This window comes from Lathyrus oleraceus, chromosome 6, assembly GCF_024323335.1.
Source record: "Lathyrus oleraceus cultivar Zhongwan6 chromosome 6, CAAS_Psat_ZW6_1.0, whole genome shotgun sequence".
Classification (NCBI taxonomy): Eukaryota; Viridiplantae; Streptophyta; class Magnoliopsida; order Fabales; family Fabaceae; genus Lathyrus; species Lathyrus oleraceus.
Genome location: NC_066584.1, coordinates 139317240 through 139334619, shown reverse-complemented (window position 1 = coordinate 139334619; position 17380 = coordinate 139317240). Strand labels below are relative to the sequence as shown.

Genomic DNA, 17380 nt, shown 5'->3' with positions numbered 1-17380 from the left:
GATGCAATATAGAGGAAGCAAATCATCATTTATTTTTTGAATGTCTTATTGTTGTCTCATTTTGGGTTGATGTTCTAAAAATACGAGATATTTATCGACTTTGTCCATGAAGGGTTAAATCATACCTATATGTTTAATGATTTATTTAGTTGGAAAAACTTTAATAAATCAGATGATTTGGCTTGCTTTTAGCTTGGTCTATTTTCAGTCTATTTAAAAGGTTTGCAATAAAGTGACTTTTTTTATCTAAACAAGAAATATATTTAGCCTTTTGCATTATGTCAGATTTTTACCTCATTGGTGGTTAAAACACCATTCAAAAATTTTTAAATGCATTTTAAATTAATAACGTAACAAACCATCCATTTAGAGTGTTTTGCAAGAGATTATTATGTCTACTAAGTTATTTTGAGTTTTTCTAGTTCTTGCTTTTGTATTGTATATGTTTTTGTTGTTATTTCCATCTATGTTGATTGATGGTTTTGCTCTGTAATTATTGAAATTTTGTTTTCCTTATATTTTTGGTCATTTATGGTGGCACACCTTGTGTTTTAACAATGTTATTAATATATTTAGTTTCCTCACAATAAAAATAAAAATTATTCTTTTTTTTTAATTTAATTTTTAAATTATTTTAATTCTCAATTGAATTAACTTGAGATAAATTAAATCTAGTCAAAGCTATTATACTAAAGTGAATGTCTCAAAAATTAAGTGAGAAGTGGTGACATATATCTCATGTATTTTTGAAGCTAACATTTCAAAATGTCCATTTAAAATCCAACCTTCCATGTAACCCAACAACCAACATAGATATCAAACAATCAAAATGATGGTAACCTTAGTTACCCTATTTAGTTTAAGACCAAATCACCAATCCTAACTATGAACTAATAAATACAACTATATATATACCTATATAAACAAATCTAAATTCCTTTCTTTGTCCAAGAGCTTAATATTGGTATTTGATTACAAAAATTTCTATACCTTCTACAATTCACAACATCGAATCATTTTTAATGATTTATAATGATTATAATTAATAGACTTAAACCAATAATAATTTTTTAAAATTAAAATTTCCTTTTGCAAAAAATGAAGAAATGAAAAAATGGGCCGAAAACAAGAATGGGTCAGTGGGTTGGCCCATAAACAAAACGACAAAGAACCCTCCGTTTCGCTGAAAATCTCAACCCAATCACGATTTCCTATTTCATTCCACCAAGTCCTTTCTTTACCCTTTGTTTTTTCCTTTATTATTCCCCACAATTCGCGTTCTTCTTTTCTCTTTCCCTTATTCTCCTTCATCTTTATCGTTTCTCTTTCTCAACTGTTTTCAATTTTCCGATCAGATCCGCAACTCTCACTTCACCAAAAACCTCTGATAATCATCCATGACGCTTGGCTCAGGAGGATCCAGTGTCGTGGGTTAGTCACTGTTCAAACTCGTCGTTTCTTTCTGTTTAACGACGCCGTTTATGTTTTCCGTCGATTATGATTGTTGTTCATGTTTTCCTTGAATATTCCTCTCTTGCTATGTAGATTTTGTTACGCACTTGTTGCCGTTGACCTAGAATAATTGATGCTTGTAATTATTCTTAATTTTAGGGTTTTTGTTTGTTTCGATTTTATATGGATGGAATTTTGGATCGGTGACTTAATCTTCTTGTTGTGATGTTTTTGTTGATGATTTATTATGAATAATATTTGAGTTTTTTTTTTAATTTGCAATTAACTCTAATTGAAATGTTGATCGTTTTTAATCGTTAATTATGTTTTGATTAGAAGTTTTTTTTTGTTTGATTGAGATTTTGTTGATTTTTATGTGTTATATATATTTCATTTCATTGCTGTTCTTGTTTATTAGCTTTGTTTTTAGTAGTTATTCGTTGATATGATTTATGTGCGGTTATATATTTCTTAAACTTCACATATTGAAGTTTAAGCTATGACTATGAAGCACGAATATCCCAAACACGACACTGACACGGGGACACCGGTAATAATGTGAAAACATGAATAAGGTAAACCTAATCACGTGTTTAGAGGTTTAGGTGCTACAGTGTGCTATGAAGCAAAGCCACATTACACTGACATGGAGACACTACTGTAATTTTAAGAAATTAAAGTTAGTTGGTTTAAGACTTCGGCACTGGATCCGACACATATCTGTATCAGTTGGTTCAATGTGAGAAAACACATTTTCATCTTTTATTGTTAAGTGTTTATCCTGAGGCAATGTAAATTTGAAACATTCATTCTTGTTATGTTGTGAATATAGAAGGCTTCATTTGTTGTATGAGTTAATTTTGGCGTTTTTTGTTTGTTTCAATTTTATATCGATGGAATTTTGGATCGGTGACTTAAGCTTCTTGTTGCGATGTTTTGGTTGATGATTTATTATAAATAATATTTTTGGGTTTTTTTTTTCTTGTATTTACAATTTACTCCAATTGAAATGTTGATCTTTTTACTTGTTAATTTTGTTTTGTTAATTATGTTGTGTGTTTTTTAGTTGGTGTTCTTGGTCTGTTTATAGTAGTTATTCTTGATGTGATTAGTATGCTGTGCATTGAAGTTTAAGCTATGAAGCAAATACACCTTACACCGACACCGATATAATTTTAAGAAATAAAAGTTAGTTAAGGCTTCAGCAATTGATCCGACAGATATCTATATCAGTTGGTTCAATGTGTAGAAAAACATTTTTACAACTTTTATTGTTAATGTTTATCCGGAGGCAATGCAAGTTAGAAACATTCATTCTTTTTGTCTTGTGAGTATAAAGGCTTCATTTGTTGTATGAGCTAGTTAACGTCGTTGTTATGCTTGGACAACAGTTTTTTGAACATTTCAAGAACTTGTCATAGTTCAAGTGCACTTGTCCTGGCCTGAGTTTTAACACTTCGAATTTGACTTGGTGAAGCTGTGGATAAAGGATTCTATTAATATTGTTGTGTTCATTGACATGCACGCAAAATGCTTAGTTACTTGGTGTTATTCAAATTAAAGATGCTTATATTGATATTGTTTTAAATGTGTGTGCATCAATGCAGTTCCAAGGAACTTCAGATTGCTGGAGGAACTTGAACGTGGAGAAAAAGGTATTGGCGATGGCACAGTTAGCTATGGAATGGATGATGGCGATGACATTTACATGCGCTCTTGGACTGGTACCATCATTGGCCCCCATAATGTAAGTATTTATCAGTAACCGCCTGACATCCATTGCCCGTGTAAAAGCAGATTTTTTTATTGTGTTTGAACTTTGAATAAGTAGATTCTAAAGCAGCAATTTGCCTATAATTTGTTAAAACTAGTTTGTGTGGAAGTCCTGGAAGCATTATAGTATAATTTACATCATGGCTCCTTGAACATTGCAGTGTATGCAAATTGTGTACAAAAACATGTTTTTCAAGTTCTTGTTCTGAGTTACTGGTTTATCTATATAATAGTGAGCTTAGACTTCTCTGAATTTGCACATGCAGTCTGGCAGTCATTCTAGAACTGCAGTGAGCATAATATCTAGAGCTATTAAATCATAACTGAATGTTTGGTTACAAAATGCTGTAATATATCCCATGGTTTTAACTTATAATGTTATTTATTGGATTTCTTTAATCTACAATAGATATGCCCTTCCAATGTCCTGTCAGATCTTTTTGTTTGGCCTGATTAATGCAGCATTGGAAAGAAATTTGAAAGTTTGGCTAAATTTTATTGTATCTTTGTATCTGCTTTCATTTTGTGCATACTTAACAAGTTGCTTGCATTTGATATGATTATCTTTCTTTTGTGTTTTCTCCGTCAGACTGTACATGAAGGAAGGATTTATCAACTGAAGCTGTTTTGTGATAAAGACTACCCAGAAAAGCCCCCAACAGTTCGGTTTCATTCACGAATCAATATGACTTGTGTTAACCATGAAACTGGCGTGGTATCAGTTACAATTTCCACATGCTTTCATCTTCTAACTATTTTATAGTTCATTCTTTTGAAGTATATATGAAGTTACAACCTGTGCTAACACAATCTCTTTGGTTCTTTGGCAATAACTTCGAATCCTATGTTATTAGAGATTTAATCAAAGTTTATATGAAACAGGTTGAACCAAAGAAATTTGGGCTTCTTGCAAATTGGCAAAGAGAGTACAGCATGGAGGATATACTGACTCAGCTGAAGAAAGAAATGGCAGCTCCTCATAACCGGAAGCTTGTCCAGCCTCCGGAAGGAACTTACTTTTAACATCCAAGATCATATAGTTGTTGGATCATATTGCATTTTGCAGTATGCAATATATAGTGTGTAATGCTTCGTGGATCCTTCTGAATTCAAGAACATGTTGGGGAATGCCCTAAAAAGCTTCCTATTTCCATCTCTATGGCTTCAGAGTTGTTTGTTGTCTTACTTTGTCAACTGTGCTGAAGGGATGCTGTTTGATGATGAAATTGTGTCAAATATTGAAAGCAACTCTTTTAAGTAGTGGTATTTTTCCTTCAGATTATCACAATGCTATTTTCAATTTTTAGTCTTGCATCCTTTTGCTTTACTCTTTTTGTGCCTTGTAAGTAAGCTGGAGCTAAATGGAAAATAGGAAGTATCAATTTGGATGTGTGCCTTTATATTTTGGTAATTGGTTTTGGTGCTTGTTTAATGCAGTTTTGGGTTCTCCAAACTAAAGGGGCGTTCTTGTCCCTTGGTAAAAACCGATGGTTTTGTTAAAATTACATTGAGTTGTTTGCTCATTTGCACAAATGGTTCTGTTTTCCTAACTGATTAGTTACACCAAAGTCCTCTGTCCATGCCATCAAATTAGTTCACTGTTTGATTGCATGCATTATCGAATTGTAATAATGGGAATGTCCGGAATAAATATACTCTTTCAGCCTTTCTTATTCATTTGCTATATGATTGATTGAAAATTTAGTTGGGTAGGTTGGATTTGGGTGACTTTCAAATATGGTGACTTTAGTAACTTCAGTGTAATTGGACTATATGTAAATCATTAAAATAAAACATGTGAATAATTTTGGCTTTTAATTGTACCGAAGTTACCAAAGTTATGACATGTGAATAATTTTGGTTTTTATTTGTACTGAAGTTACCGAAGTTATCTTATTTTAAAGTCGCCAAATCTTTTCCCGAACTTATAAAGGTTACCTACCATGGCAAAATTGGTCAGACTATAAAGGTGAATTTTTTTGTAAGTAGTCTAATGGCTGGCCAATCATGATACAAATGAAAATTTTTATTATCAGTTGAATTTGGCATTTCAATATATCAATGATTGATTCATTTTATTGGGTACATTTTCAATGTTATCAATCACATTGGGATCATCTAATATATCACAACCGTGAAATGGCGAATAATTTCGAGTGATATAAGAAAAATTAAATCGAATGCTAATATTTGGATGTAGAGCAAAGACAGTGTGACAAAAGAATATGAAAAAGAAATAGTTAATTATAATGAAATCAGTCCAAGCATCATATTCATGCAAAGCTAACTCCAACAATAGCTTTGTCTTCCTCTTTCACCTCCTTTTACTCGTGGTCTCAAAATAAAAAACATCCAATTTTTTCTTATCAACTAGGATAAAAATAGATGAACCATTTAATTTAGTGAATGGTACAATGGCAATAAAAATGTAATTTAACTTGGTCATTTAAAGAAATAATACCATTAAACATTGTCATATCTTTTATTATTATCGGATTAAAGGAAGAGACTTGTGATTCTGATGGAAGAAAAAGTCCAACACCCTAATTGGAACGCTTAATGCATAACTCTCTGGCAATAGAAAGCTTCTCAATGCATAGCTGTGAGACGATAGCACCTTGACAAACGTCGTGGAAAAGTTTTAAAAATGTCATTATATTTCTTTTCTACCTAATAGACAACAACAGCGGTAACACCATCCATGGTAAGATGAATGATTATTAGAGAAAAATTATATTCTCTCAACCAACTTTTGATAAATAATAAAAGAATTTAATTGATATATATTGATAGTGTAAATATTTTTTATACTGATTTTTATTTTAACCACTTAAAAAATAATATAAACGGATGATTGTAATGCATTGACAATGTAAATTTTTTTACACTGACCGTGCATAATAATTAATCTCATAATAAAAAATAAAATTTTCATCAATCAAGTCTTTATTTTTGTTAATGAAATTTTAAAAAATATATATATTTGAAATAGAAAATTAATTTAATTTACAATGTTTATTTTTCAAAAAACTTTTTTTAAGGTGTGATAGTTTTTTAGAATCTTTTAGAGACAAAGTAATTTGGGTAAACCTAATTTCTTATCTATATAATTTTATTATGGAAATTAACTTATGTGATAAAATGATCTGATTTTATATGAGTTATTCATATAATTCAATCAGTAACTTTTGTTTGTGTAAAAGACTATTTCATTCATGTTTAAAAATGTTATCCCCAATATACCCTTTGTTTATTTTAATTTTCAACTAACCTTCACTGAAATAAATTTCTGTAGAATTAAGTTATTAATTATTTTTTAATATCTTAATGAGTGAAGTAAAATAGTTAACTTAAATAAGTAAATCAAAATTTCTGAAGAATTAAGTTAATTATCTTATTTAAGTTAATTTTTTTACGTATCTCAAATAAGATAATTTAAATATCTTAAAAAACAACTTAAATAAGATAATTAACTTAAATATGATAATTAACTTAAAAAATAACTTAAATAAAGTATAATATCAAATATTTTACTTTTCATTAATATTATTCCCAATATTACTTTTCATGAGTGGGAATGCTATTACTAGTTCATATAATTATCCAGTTACTTATTGTTATACTAGATACTACGAGTGATATTCATACCATATTTAAATGGTCTTTGTACCATTAGATGGTGCATAACTTTGGGCAGTGCCGTGAAACGTCTTAAAGAGAGCTACCTAGTCCGCGACTCGACCAAATAATTTCTTCTGTGGCTAATTTTTAAAACCGTGAAACAACAATTTTAAGACGTTTCAAAAACTGCCATGGCTACCAAAGAAATTATTGGTAATACTGCAGTCGCTGTCTCTGACAAACCATTCAAGTTTGAGGGTCTTCACTTCAAACGTTAGCAAACTAAAATGAATTTTTTTCTAACCTTAAAGAATTTGTCAACGTTCTTGTAGGTGCTTAATTGGCTGCATTATATGGTAAAACACTAGCTGGTTACTAATGTCTTGACTGATGTCATGACATGTATGTGTGACTGCATTGTAGGTTAGAATATCTAACTGTACTCTGATGTCTTGACTGATGTCATGACACGCTTGAGTAGTTACTGCAGGATTAGCTAATACAAGATTTATTGAATGTCTAACTGGATGCTGTGACATTCATCCCTGTCAGCAGATACTGAGGAATAAAACAATTGGTGTTCTATTAGAGCTCAGTATTCATTTGCAGTCTGGTTATCAAGGAAGAACCAGACCTGGCATAAGGCCTACTGTATGAATGTCAAAGTAGATGTTATGACATTCATCATGGACAGTATATACTGAACATTAGACAGAGTGGTGTTCTGCTATACTTCAGCATGTAACTTAGTTTGTTCTTCAAGAGAATAACAGAACTAACTTAAGGCCAAATGTGTAAATGTTAAGTTGGACACTTTGACATTTATTAATGTAAGCTGTTACTGTAGTATGGTCATTTTGATCATGTACAGGTCAGCAAAATTGTACAGTCTGTTTTCTGGAAAAACAGACTCAGCATATGGACCTTGATGTCAAGCTGAATGTCGTGACATTCATTCCTGACAGCATATGCTATATTGTAGGTTGTTCAGTTTTCTGTTTCAGCTTTTTCTCAGGCTATTCTTCAGGGATTCAACAGCTTAGAGAAAATCCAGGAAATCAACAACCAAGCTACATTTAATGAACCTAACAAATAGCCTATTTGTTAGTAACCTAAATGTTGAATTTATGGGAACTCGCGTGACCTTAAATTCAGGAAAATACAAGTGCAAAAGCCCAGGTACTGCAATATAAAAGGAAGGCGTTCCTTCATTCAGTTTCGGGGATTTTGAGGCGTGAAGATTAAGTGTGTCCATCATACTTCACTGCTGTATTTTTGTGAGTCTTGTATTAGACATATCTTGTAAGCCAAGCCATTGTCACGTTGATGATTGTTTTGGTATAGGGTGTTCATTGAGTTGTAAGTGTTGTGTCGCTCAAAGCTTTTAAGCGTGAGTGCTGTGTATCTTGATTAAAGCTGTGAAGCACAATCAAGAGTTATTTGAAGTGTGACTTCAACTTGTCTTTAATATTGATTAAAGATAGTAATCACTGAGGTGATTGAGGGGGAGTGAGTAGGAACTCTGATCTTAGTGTAAGATTGAAATTGCATTGGGTAGGGATTAAGTGATAAGTTGTAAACGGGTGAGTTTAGCTTTGAATTGATACTACTAATAATGGATTTCCTCCCTGGCTTGGTAGCCCCCAGATGTAGGTCATGTTGGACTGAACTGGGTAAACAATTACTTGTGTTATTTACTGCACTTACGTTTAAGTTCTGCATAATTCCTGTCTGTGCAGAATTGGATGTCATAACAACCCGTGTGACATCTAAAGTCTGATAACTAGAATTTCAATTGGCATCAGAGCAGGCACCCTGCCTGTGAATTTCTGGGTGAGATCTAGGGAAGTTACTTTCTAGTACCATGGACAAGGATATAGGACACTCAAATAGACCACCCATGTTGGATGGCTCTAATTATGATGACTGGAAGCCTCGTATGATAGCCTTCTTAAGGTCTCTAGATAGCAAAGTCTGGAGAGCTGTCAACAAAGGATGGGAACATCCAACGAAGACAGGTGAGGATGGAGTCAGTGTGCAGATTCCTGAAGAAGAGTGGGACAAGGAGCAAGAGGCATTAGCTCTTGGAAATTCCAAGGCCTTGAATGCATTGTTCAATGGAATCAGTAAGAACATCTTCAGGCTGGTGCACCACTGTGAACTAGCTAAGGAAGTTTGGGATACCCTCAAGGTAACTCATGAAGGTACTTCCAAGGTGAAGATGTCCAAACTTCAGATGCTGACCACCAAGTTTGAAAATCTGAGGATGAAAGAGGAGGAGACTATTCATGACTTTCACATGAATATTCTTGAAATTGCAAACACCTCTGGTGGACTAGGTGAGAAAATGGCTGAAGAGAAACTTGTAAGAAAGATTCTCAGGTCCTTGCCTAAGAGATTTGCTATGAAGGTCACAGCCATAGAGGAGGCGCAGGACATCTGCAACATGAAGGTGGATGAGCTCATTGGTTCTCTCCAAACCTTTGAAATGGGCTTGGGTGAGTATGCTGAGAAGAAGAACAAAAGTATAGCTTTTGTATCTAATGCTGAAGAGGAGTCAGAAGCAGGATATACTGGAGGTGATGAAAGTATATCAGAAGCCTTAGCCATGCTTGGGAGACAGTTCAACAAGTTCGTGAAGAAGATTGATCAAAGAGGTAGACCTAATGTCAAGAACATCCCGTCTGACATTAAGAAAAGATCAACTTCTGATGAGAAGTTCAATCACGGCAAGGGAATCCAGTGTCATGGTTGTGAAGGGTATGGACACGTCAGAGCTGAATGCCCTACTTACCTCAAATTGCAAAATAAGGGGCTAGCTATCACATGGTCTGAAGGAGACTCTGAAAGTGAATCTGAAGGAGAATCTGCCAAACATGTCACTGCACTAACCAGTGTTTGTGCCTCTGATGATGACTCAAGTGCAGATGAACTGACCTTTGATGAACTTGCTGCAGCCTATAAGAAGTTGTGTTCCACCAGTGCAGAAGTGCGTGCACAAGGAGAAAAGCAGAAGAAACTCATCAAGGAACTGGAAGATGAGAGACAGAAGCAACTGTCTGTCATAGAGGGTCTAAATGGTGAGATAGCCCTGCTGACCTCCAAGCTGAATCAGATGACTAAATCCATCAGAATGATGAATAAGGGAACTGACACCTTGGAAGAGATTCTAAAGGTGGGACAGCAGTCTGGAACCAAATCTGGCCTAGGATTTGGGAAAAGATCCTCAACTGAACACAAACGCCCAAAGGCTAAAGTTCAGAAGTTCAAGCGGAAGTCAAAGCCAATGTCTCAACATCGAGGAACTAGGATGAATGATCATCAGAAGAGGAAATACCAGGAGTGGAGGTGTCACCACTGTGGTAGGCGTGGTCATATAAAAGCCTTCTGCTACTGGATTCATGGTTTCCCTAACCAAGCCTCGCATGTCAGGCCTAAGCATAAAACACATAAGCGCTATGTTCCCATTAAGAAGCAACAATGGTATGCTAGGATAGCACACACTGCTCTAAGGGCTTCTACCAGAGAAGACTGGTACTTTGACAGTGGATGCTCAAGACATATGACTGGTATGGAAAATCTACTGGTAGATATTCAACCTCACACTACCAGCTATGTGACCTTTGGTGATGGTGCCAAAGGAAAAAGAAAAGGTGTGGGCAAACTGGACTGTTCTGGAGTGCCAAATCTGAATAATGTGCTGTTAGTAAGAGGACTAACTGCAAACCTCATCAGCATAAGTCAGCTGTGTGATCAAGGGTTTCATGTTCAGTTTACTAAGGAGCTATGCATTGTGACAAATGGTGACAATCAGGAAGTTATGAGAGGAACCAGGTCCAAAGATAACTGCTACCTGTGGGAACCTGAAGTCTCTAACTTTTCTACAACATGCTCCTCAGCCAAGGAAGAACAGGATGTGAAGCTGTGGCATAGACGTCTTGGACATCTCCACTTACGGGGAATGAAGAAGATTATATCCAAGGAAGCAGTCAGAGGAATTCCAAAGCTTCTGATTGATGAAGGAAGAGTCTGTGGAGAATGCCAGGTGGGCAAGCAAACCAAGATGTCACATCCGAAGCTGGGACATCCCACAACCTCCAGAGTTCTGGAACTGTTGCACATGGACCTAATGGGACCTATGCAGGTTGAAAGCCTTGGTGGGAAGAAATATGCTTACGTGGTGGTGGATGACCATTCCAGATACACGTGGATAAGCTTCATCAGAGAGAAGTCAGATACATTTGATGTCTTCAAAGACCTGTGCATAAGACTTCAAAGGGAAAAGGACAGTTGTGTGGTCCGGATTAGAAGTGATCATGGTACGGAGTTCAAGAATTCCAAGTTTGATGATTTTTGCTCGTCTGAAGGAATAAGTCATGAGTTCTCCTCCCCTATAACTCCTCAGTAGAATGGAATAGTTGAAAGAAAAAATAGAACTATTCAAGAATCTGCCAGAGCAATGATTCATGCAAAGAAGCTCCCCATGCACTTCTGGGCTGAAGCAATGAATACCGCATGCTATGTTCACAACAGAGTCACCTTGAGAAAAGGAACCTCCTCCACTCTATATGAAATATGGAAAGGCAGAAAACCCACTGTGAAGTACTTTCATATCTTTGGAAGTAAATGCTACATTCTCACAGATCGTGAACAGAGAAGGAAGCTAGATCCCAAAAGTGATAAGGGTATATTTCTGGGATACTCCACTAACAGCAGAGCCTACAGAGTGTTCAACTACAGGACCAATGTCCTGATGGAATCCATAAATGTTATTGTGGACGATAAAGAGGAAGGAACCGATGTCATGGAGGATGTTGAAACATTCCTTGACAGTTCAACTGACAGTCCAGTCAAGTCTGAAGAAGTACAGGAACCTCCTCCTGAATGTGAAGTAGATGCAACCACCAAAGTGCCATCTATCAGAATTCAGAAAGACCACCATAAGGATCTTATCATAGGGGATCCCACCAGTGGTGTAACTACCAGGTCACAGGGAATAAGCTCAAATTCCTGCTTTGTATCCAAGGTTGAACCAAAGAATGTGAAAGAAGCCCTGACTGACGAATACTGGATCACTGCCATGCAAGAGGAACTTGAGCAGTTCAAAAGGAATGAAGTCTGGGAGCTAGTTCCAAGACCTGAAGGGACCAACATCATTGGTACCAAGTGGATCTACAAAAACAAATCTGATGAGAAAGGAGTAATTACTAGGAATAAAGCAAGACTAGTAGCTCAAGGATACACTCAAGTTGAAGGGGTAGATTTTGATGAGACATTTGCTCCTGTGGCTAGGCTTGAGTCCATCAGATTGCTGTTGGGGGTAGCATGCATCCTGAAGTTTAAGCTATTCCAAATGGATGTGAAGAGTGCATTCTTGAATGGCTACCTGAATGAAGAAGTCTATGTGGAACAACCTAAAGGGTTCTGTGATCCTAACCAACCTAAGCATGTATACAAGTTGAGGAAAGCCTTGTATGGGTTGAAACAAGCACCTAGAGCATGGTATGAAAGGTTGACCGAATTTCTGACCTCAAATGGATACAGAAAAGGTGGAATAGATAAAACCTTATTTGTGAAGGATGAAGACGGCAAAATCATGATTGCTCAAATCTATGTGGATGATATAGTCTTTGGTGGAATGTCAGAACAAATGGTTCAAAAATTTGTTCACCAGATGCAATCCGAGTTTGAAATGAGTCTAGTTGGAGAACTGACCTATTTCCTTGGAATGCAAGTAAACCAAATGGAGGACTCTATGTTTCTCTCCCAAAGCAAGTATGCCAAGAACATAGTTAAGAAGTTTGGTATGGATAATGCTAGGCACAAGAGGACTCCTGCGCCTACTCATCTGAAGTTAACCAAAGATGAAGGAGGGCCTGGAGTTGATCAATGCTTGTATAGAAGCATGATAGGAAGCCTACTTTACCTAACTGCAAGTAGACCTGACATTTCTTATGCAGTTGGAGTATGTGCTAGATACCAAGCAGAGCCTAAGGTGAGCCACTTGAATCAAGTCAAAAGGATCCTCAAGTACATCAATGGGACTTGTGACTATGGGATGCTGTATTCACATGGGTCTGAGCCTGTCCTATCTGGGTACTGTGATGCTGACTGGGCTGGGAGTGCTGATGACAGAAAAAGCACATCAGGTGGATGTTTCTTCTTAGGAGACAATCTCATATCTTGGTTCAGCAAGAAGCAGAATTGTGTTTCTCTGTCCACTGCAGAGGCTGAATACATAGCTGCTGGAAGCAGTTGTTCCCAACTGGTTTGGATGAAACAGATGCTCACTGAGTACAATGTCACTCAAAATGTCATGACATTGTTCTGTGATAATCTCAGTGCCATCAATATCTCCAAGAATCCCATACAACACAGCAGGACCAAACATATTGACATTAGGCACCACTTCATCAGAGATCTGGTGGAAGACAAGGTGATCACTTTGGAACATGTAGCCACGGACCTTCAACTGGCTGACATATTTACAAAGGCTCTGGATGCTACTCAGTTTGAAAACTTAAGGAGCAAACTGGGAATATGTCTCTCTGAGACCTTATAGCAACCACTGATGTTTGGGATGTATTGTTTAATATCTCTGCCTATTAAACAATTGGTACTATGCTCTAATTGGTCAATAGATCATAGCTATGCTACTTGCAACAAGTGTGGCTACAAGAGGGTAAAGAGACACCCTACCATGAAAAGGCCAATGTACCTGCAGGAGTTCAAGGATGTTGTTCATGCAGGAGTGGTTCTGGATGTCAGAAACAAAATCATGGCATCTGATATGGTGGTACCTACAGTAAAGCAAAAGTGGGTGATTACTTGATCAAAGCTGTGAAGCAAGATCAAGTGGGTACTAACTTGGTTGAAACTGTGAAGTAAAACCAAGTCTGTAAGTCTGTCATTTGTTCTGCTTATGTTGTTGACTTTGGCAACATTTTTGACATAAAGGGGGAGTAACATGTGATACCCCAGTCAACAGATTGGTCTGACAGAATCGCAACTTCGAAGCTGCTTTGTGAAGTTTTTATTTAACTTCCATGTGTGTGAGTGTGCTACCACTCTGAGTGTATTAGCTAGTATTATTTCCTGCTAGGTGTGTGATTCCGCTGCTATGAACTCTGTTATGGGGATCAAAGTGTTTTAGCCAAAAATTTGCCAAAGGAGGAGTTTGTAGGTGCTTAATTGGCTGCATTATATGGTAAAACACTAGCTGGTTACTAATGTCTTGACTGATGTCATGACATGTATGTGTGACTGCATTGTAGGTTAGAATATCTAACTGTACTCTGATGTCTTGACTGATGTCATGACACGCTTGAGTAGTTACTGCAGGATTAGCTAATACAGGATTTATTGAATGTCTAACTGGATGCTGTGACATTCATCCCTGTCAGCAGATACTGAGGAATAGAACAGTTGGTGTTCTATTAGAGCTCAGTATTCATTTGCAGTCTGGTTATCAAGGAAGAACCAGACCTGGCATAAGGCCTACTGTATGAATGTCAAAGTAGATGTTATGACATTCATCATGGACAGTATATACTGAACATTAGACAGAGTGGTGTTCTGCTATACTTCAGCATGTAACTTAGTTTGTTCTTCAAGAGAATAACAGAACTAACTTAAGGCCAAATGTGTAAATGTTAAGTTGGACACTTTGACATTTATTAATGTAAGCTGTTACTGTAGTATGGTCATTTTGATCATGTACAGGTCAGCAAAATTGTACAGTCTGTTTTCTGGAAAAACAGACTCAGCATATGGACCTTGATGTCAAGCTGAATGTCGTGACATTCATTCCTGACAGCATATGCTATATTGTAGGTTGTTCAGTTTTCTGTTTCAGCTTTTTCTCAGGCTATTCTTCAGGGATTCAACAGCTTAGAGAAAATCCAGGAAATCAACAACCAAGCTACATTTAATGAACCTAACAAATAGCCTATTTGTTAGTAACCTAAATGTTGAATTTATGGGAACTCGCGTGACCTTAAATTCAGAAAAAGATAAGTGCAAAAGCCCAGGTACTACAATATAAAAGGAAGGCGTTCCTTCATTCAGTTTCGGGGATTTTGAGGCGTGAAGATTAAGTGTGTCCATCATACTTCACTGCTGTATTTTTGTGAGTCTTGTATTAGACATATCTTGTAAGCCAAGTCATTGTCACGTTGATGATTGTTTTGGTATAGGGTGTTCATTGAGTTGTAAGTGTTGTGTCGCTCAAAGCTTTTAAGCGTGAGTGCTGTGTATCTTGATTAAAGTTGTGAAGCACAATCAAGAGTTGTTCGAAGTGTGACTTCAACTTGTCTTTAATATTGATTAAAGATAGTAATCACTGAGGTGATTGAGGGGGAGTGAGTAGGAACTCTGATCTTAGTGTAAGATTGAAATTGCATTGGGTAGGGATTAAGTGATAAGTTGTAAACAGGTGAGTTTAGCTTTGAATTGATACTACTAATAGTGGATTTCCTCCCTGGCTTGGTAGCCCCCAGATGTAGGTCATGTTGGACTGAACTGGGTAAACAATTACTTGTGTTATTTACTGCACTTACGTTTAAGTTCTGCATAATTCCTGTCTGTGCAGAATTGGATGTCATAACAACCCGTGTGACATCTAAAGTCTGATAACTAGAATTTCAGTTCTGACCGAGGATATTCCCGTTGCTCCTTTTGGATCAACCGAACAAACTAATGATAAAAAAAATATATTTAGATGGAACACTTAATAGTATTGAAGCTGAATATGCTGCATCTTCCTTCTCTTGTATAACTCAGCTTGGACCTCATTGTTCGCTTGAAGTGCCTTATCCCTCTTCTGATTCATATTGAGCCTCAAATTCTCCTTATCCAATGAAATCTTACCAATATTAGATCTAAGATCCGAGTTCTCTTTCTCTAATGCCTTGATAATTCTCTTCAGCTTGTCAACTTCAAAGATACGATTAATAGTGAATTCGAGAGGCTTAATGCTCATAGACAACTCTGATGAAAACGACAACAAAATCTCTTTAACCTTATCCTTAATCCATATGGTATAAGCTTCCCGGCTATGTAGTTATTCTTACCCATTTTAGCTCTTCCTTGAGGACATATCTCTCCCAAGCCTTGATAATCTTCTTGAGTAACTCCGGATTGTCGACCCCTTCATACAAGACAAAATCTTCCACATGCTTGGAATCAGGTTCGTACATCATAGGGTATCCCAACATATGTAGTTCCAATTTTAGGTTATAATTGATTCCACCTTTTTGTATCAAGAAGAGGTACATTAGGGAAGTCACCACAATTGAGAATGAACTTAACATTATCGTAGCTTCTTGAGTACTAGGAAATATCTTCAAAATTCAACGACATGATCCTTTGAGACCACTTCAGATTGTCTTTATTCTCAATGAAAGGACCTTTATTGGGTCAATGCAAAATAAACCATCTATATAGAAAAGGAATACATCATACGATAATTCCTTTCTTCTTATGAATCATCACGTGGATAGAGTAGTAAGTATAAGCAAGAATAGTAGGAAAATGATTCTTGGTCAGAAAAATATGGATAGCAGCCAGATCCACAAAGTCTTCAATATTATGAAACAATACAATCCCATAGATGAGTAAAGCTAGAACAACATTGAAAGCCATCCAACTCCCAACGTCGGCAAAAGTAGTGGCCTTGTCTACCAGAAACTTCGAGGTAAAACCCTGAATGCCACCCTTAAGCTTAAGATTCAATCTACTTCCTTCTTCTCCAGATGAAGGGCTTCAACAAGGATATGGGATTTAGTGAGCTTTTTACTTTCTTAATCCCAATCCCCAAAATATGAGATTATTCTTCCGGAGTAGGTGCTAATTGATAATCTTGAAAGGTGAAACATCTCAGCGGAGGGTCATAAAATTGCACAAGAGTGTGCACAACAGTGGTGTTGACTTCAGTATTAAGAATTCCTAGGATATTTCTATAAGACTTCTTGAACTCTTCTTTGTTCTCAAGAATCATACGTGCCCCTAGTCCTCTCAAAACTTTCAATTGCGGTTCCACAAGCTTGTAATTGTGAACTCCTTTTTTTGTCAGAAGTCATACTTTGTCTCGAGTACTCAATAAAAAAACTTGGCTCTTGGATTCCTGGAAAATGCATATGATTTTTTTTTATTATGATGTTGTGACAATGTATGATGGAATGATATGCATCACATAGATTCAAAGCTCTGATATATTCCGGATGATCTGTACATGTTGTTCGTCGTAAGTTCAAAGGTTCGATGTAGTATGGGAAACATGGTATGTAGAGTCTATATTTCCTGCAATAAAAACTCATATCCCCCTCACAGGTATGGACTATGCTCCAAAGGTGGCTCCTAAGAGGTCTCCCAGAGTCATCGACTCGAAATGAAAATACCATGCGGTAGCGAATTCCTGCAGGACAAAAGTACTTCCAAATGAATTTAGTCTGGGTGTGGTTCTCATGACAACCTAACGTGCGAAACACATGTGTACACGACTATCCATGAGTCTATCATGTGTTATACTAAGCTC

General features: G+C 36.4%; 1 protein-coding gene across 2 annotated transcripts; it reads left to right on the top strand.

Annotated features, from left to right (window-relative positions):
- The first annotated feature begins 1199 nt into the window (after nucleotides 1–1199).
- Nucleotides 1200–4625, top strand: LOC127098331 (ubiquitin-conjugating enzyme E2 variant 1D). 2 transcript variants are annotated; one of them, XM_051036891.1, is made up of 4 exons: nucleotides 1200–1431; nucleotides 3060–3199; nucleotides 3815–3940; nucleotides 4108–4625. In XM_051036891.1, exons 1-4 carry the CDS (start codon nucleotides 1398–1400, stop codon nucleotides 4246–4248), a joined length of 441 nt encoding a protein of 146 aa, XP_050892848.1. In that variant the 5' UTR covers nucleotides 1200–1397; the 3' UTR covers nucleotides 4249–4625. The 2 variants fall into 2 exon arrangements, with proteins under 2 accessions (XP_050892848.1, XP_050892847.1); XM_051036890.1 differs by having other exon boundaries at nucleotides 3815–3946.
- Nucleotides 4626–17380: the final 12755 nt, after the last annotated feature.

What these genes read in the sequence shown, in the direction of transcription:
- LOC127098331 (XM_051036890.1), top strand. Translation starts at nt 1,398, where the DNA reads ATGACGCTTGGCTCAGGAGGATCCAGTGTCGTGG. An exon ending in AGGAGGATCCAGTGTCGTGG is followed by an intron (nt 1,432 to 3,059) that starts GTTAGTCACTGT and finishes GCATCAATGCAG; the next exon opens with TTCCAAGGAACTTCAGATTG. An exon ending in CCATCATTGGCCCCCATAAT is followed by an intron (nt 3,200 to 3,814) that starts GTAAGTATTTAT and finishes TTTCTCCGTCAG; the next exon opens with ACTGTACATGAAGGAAGGAT.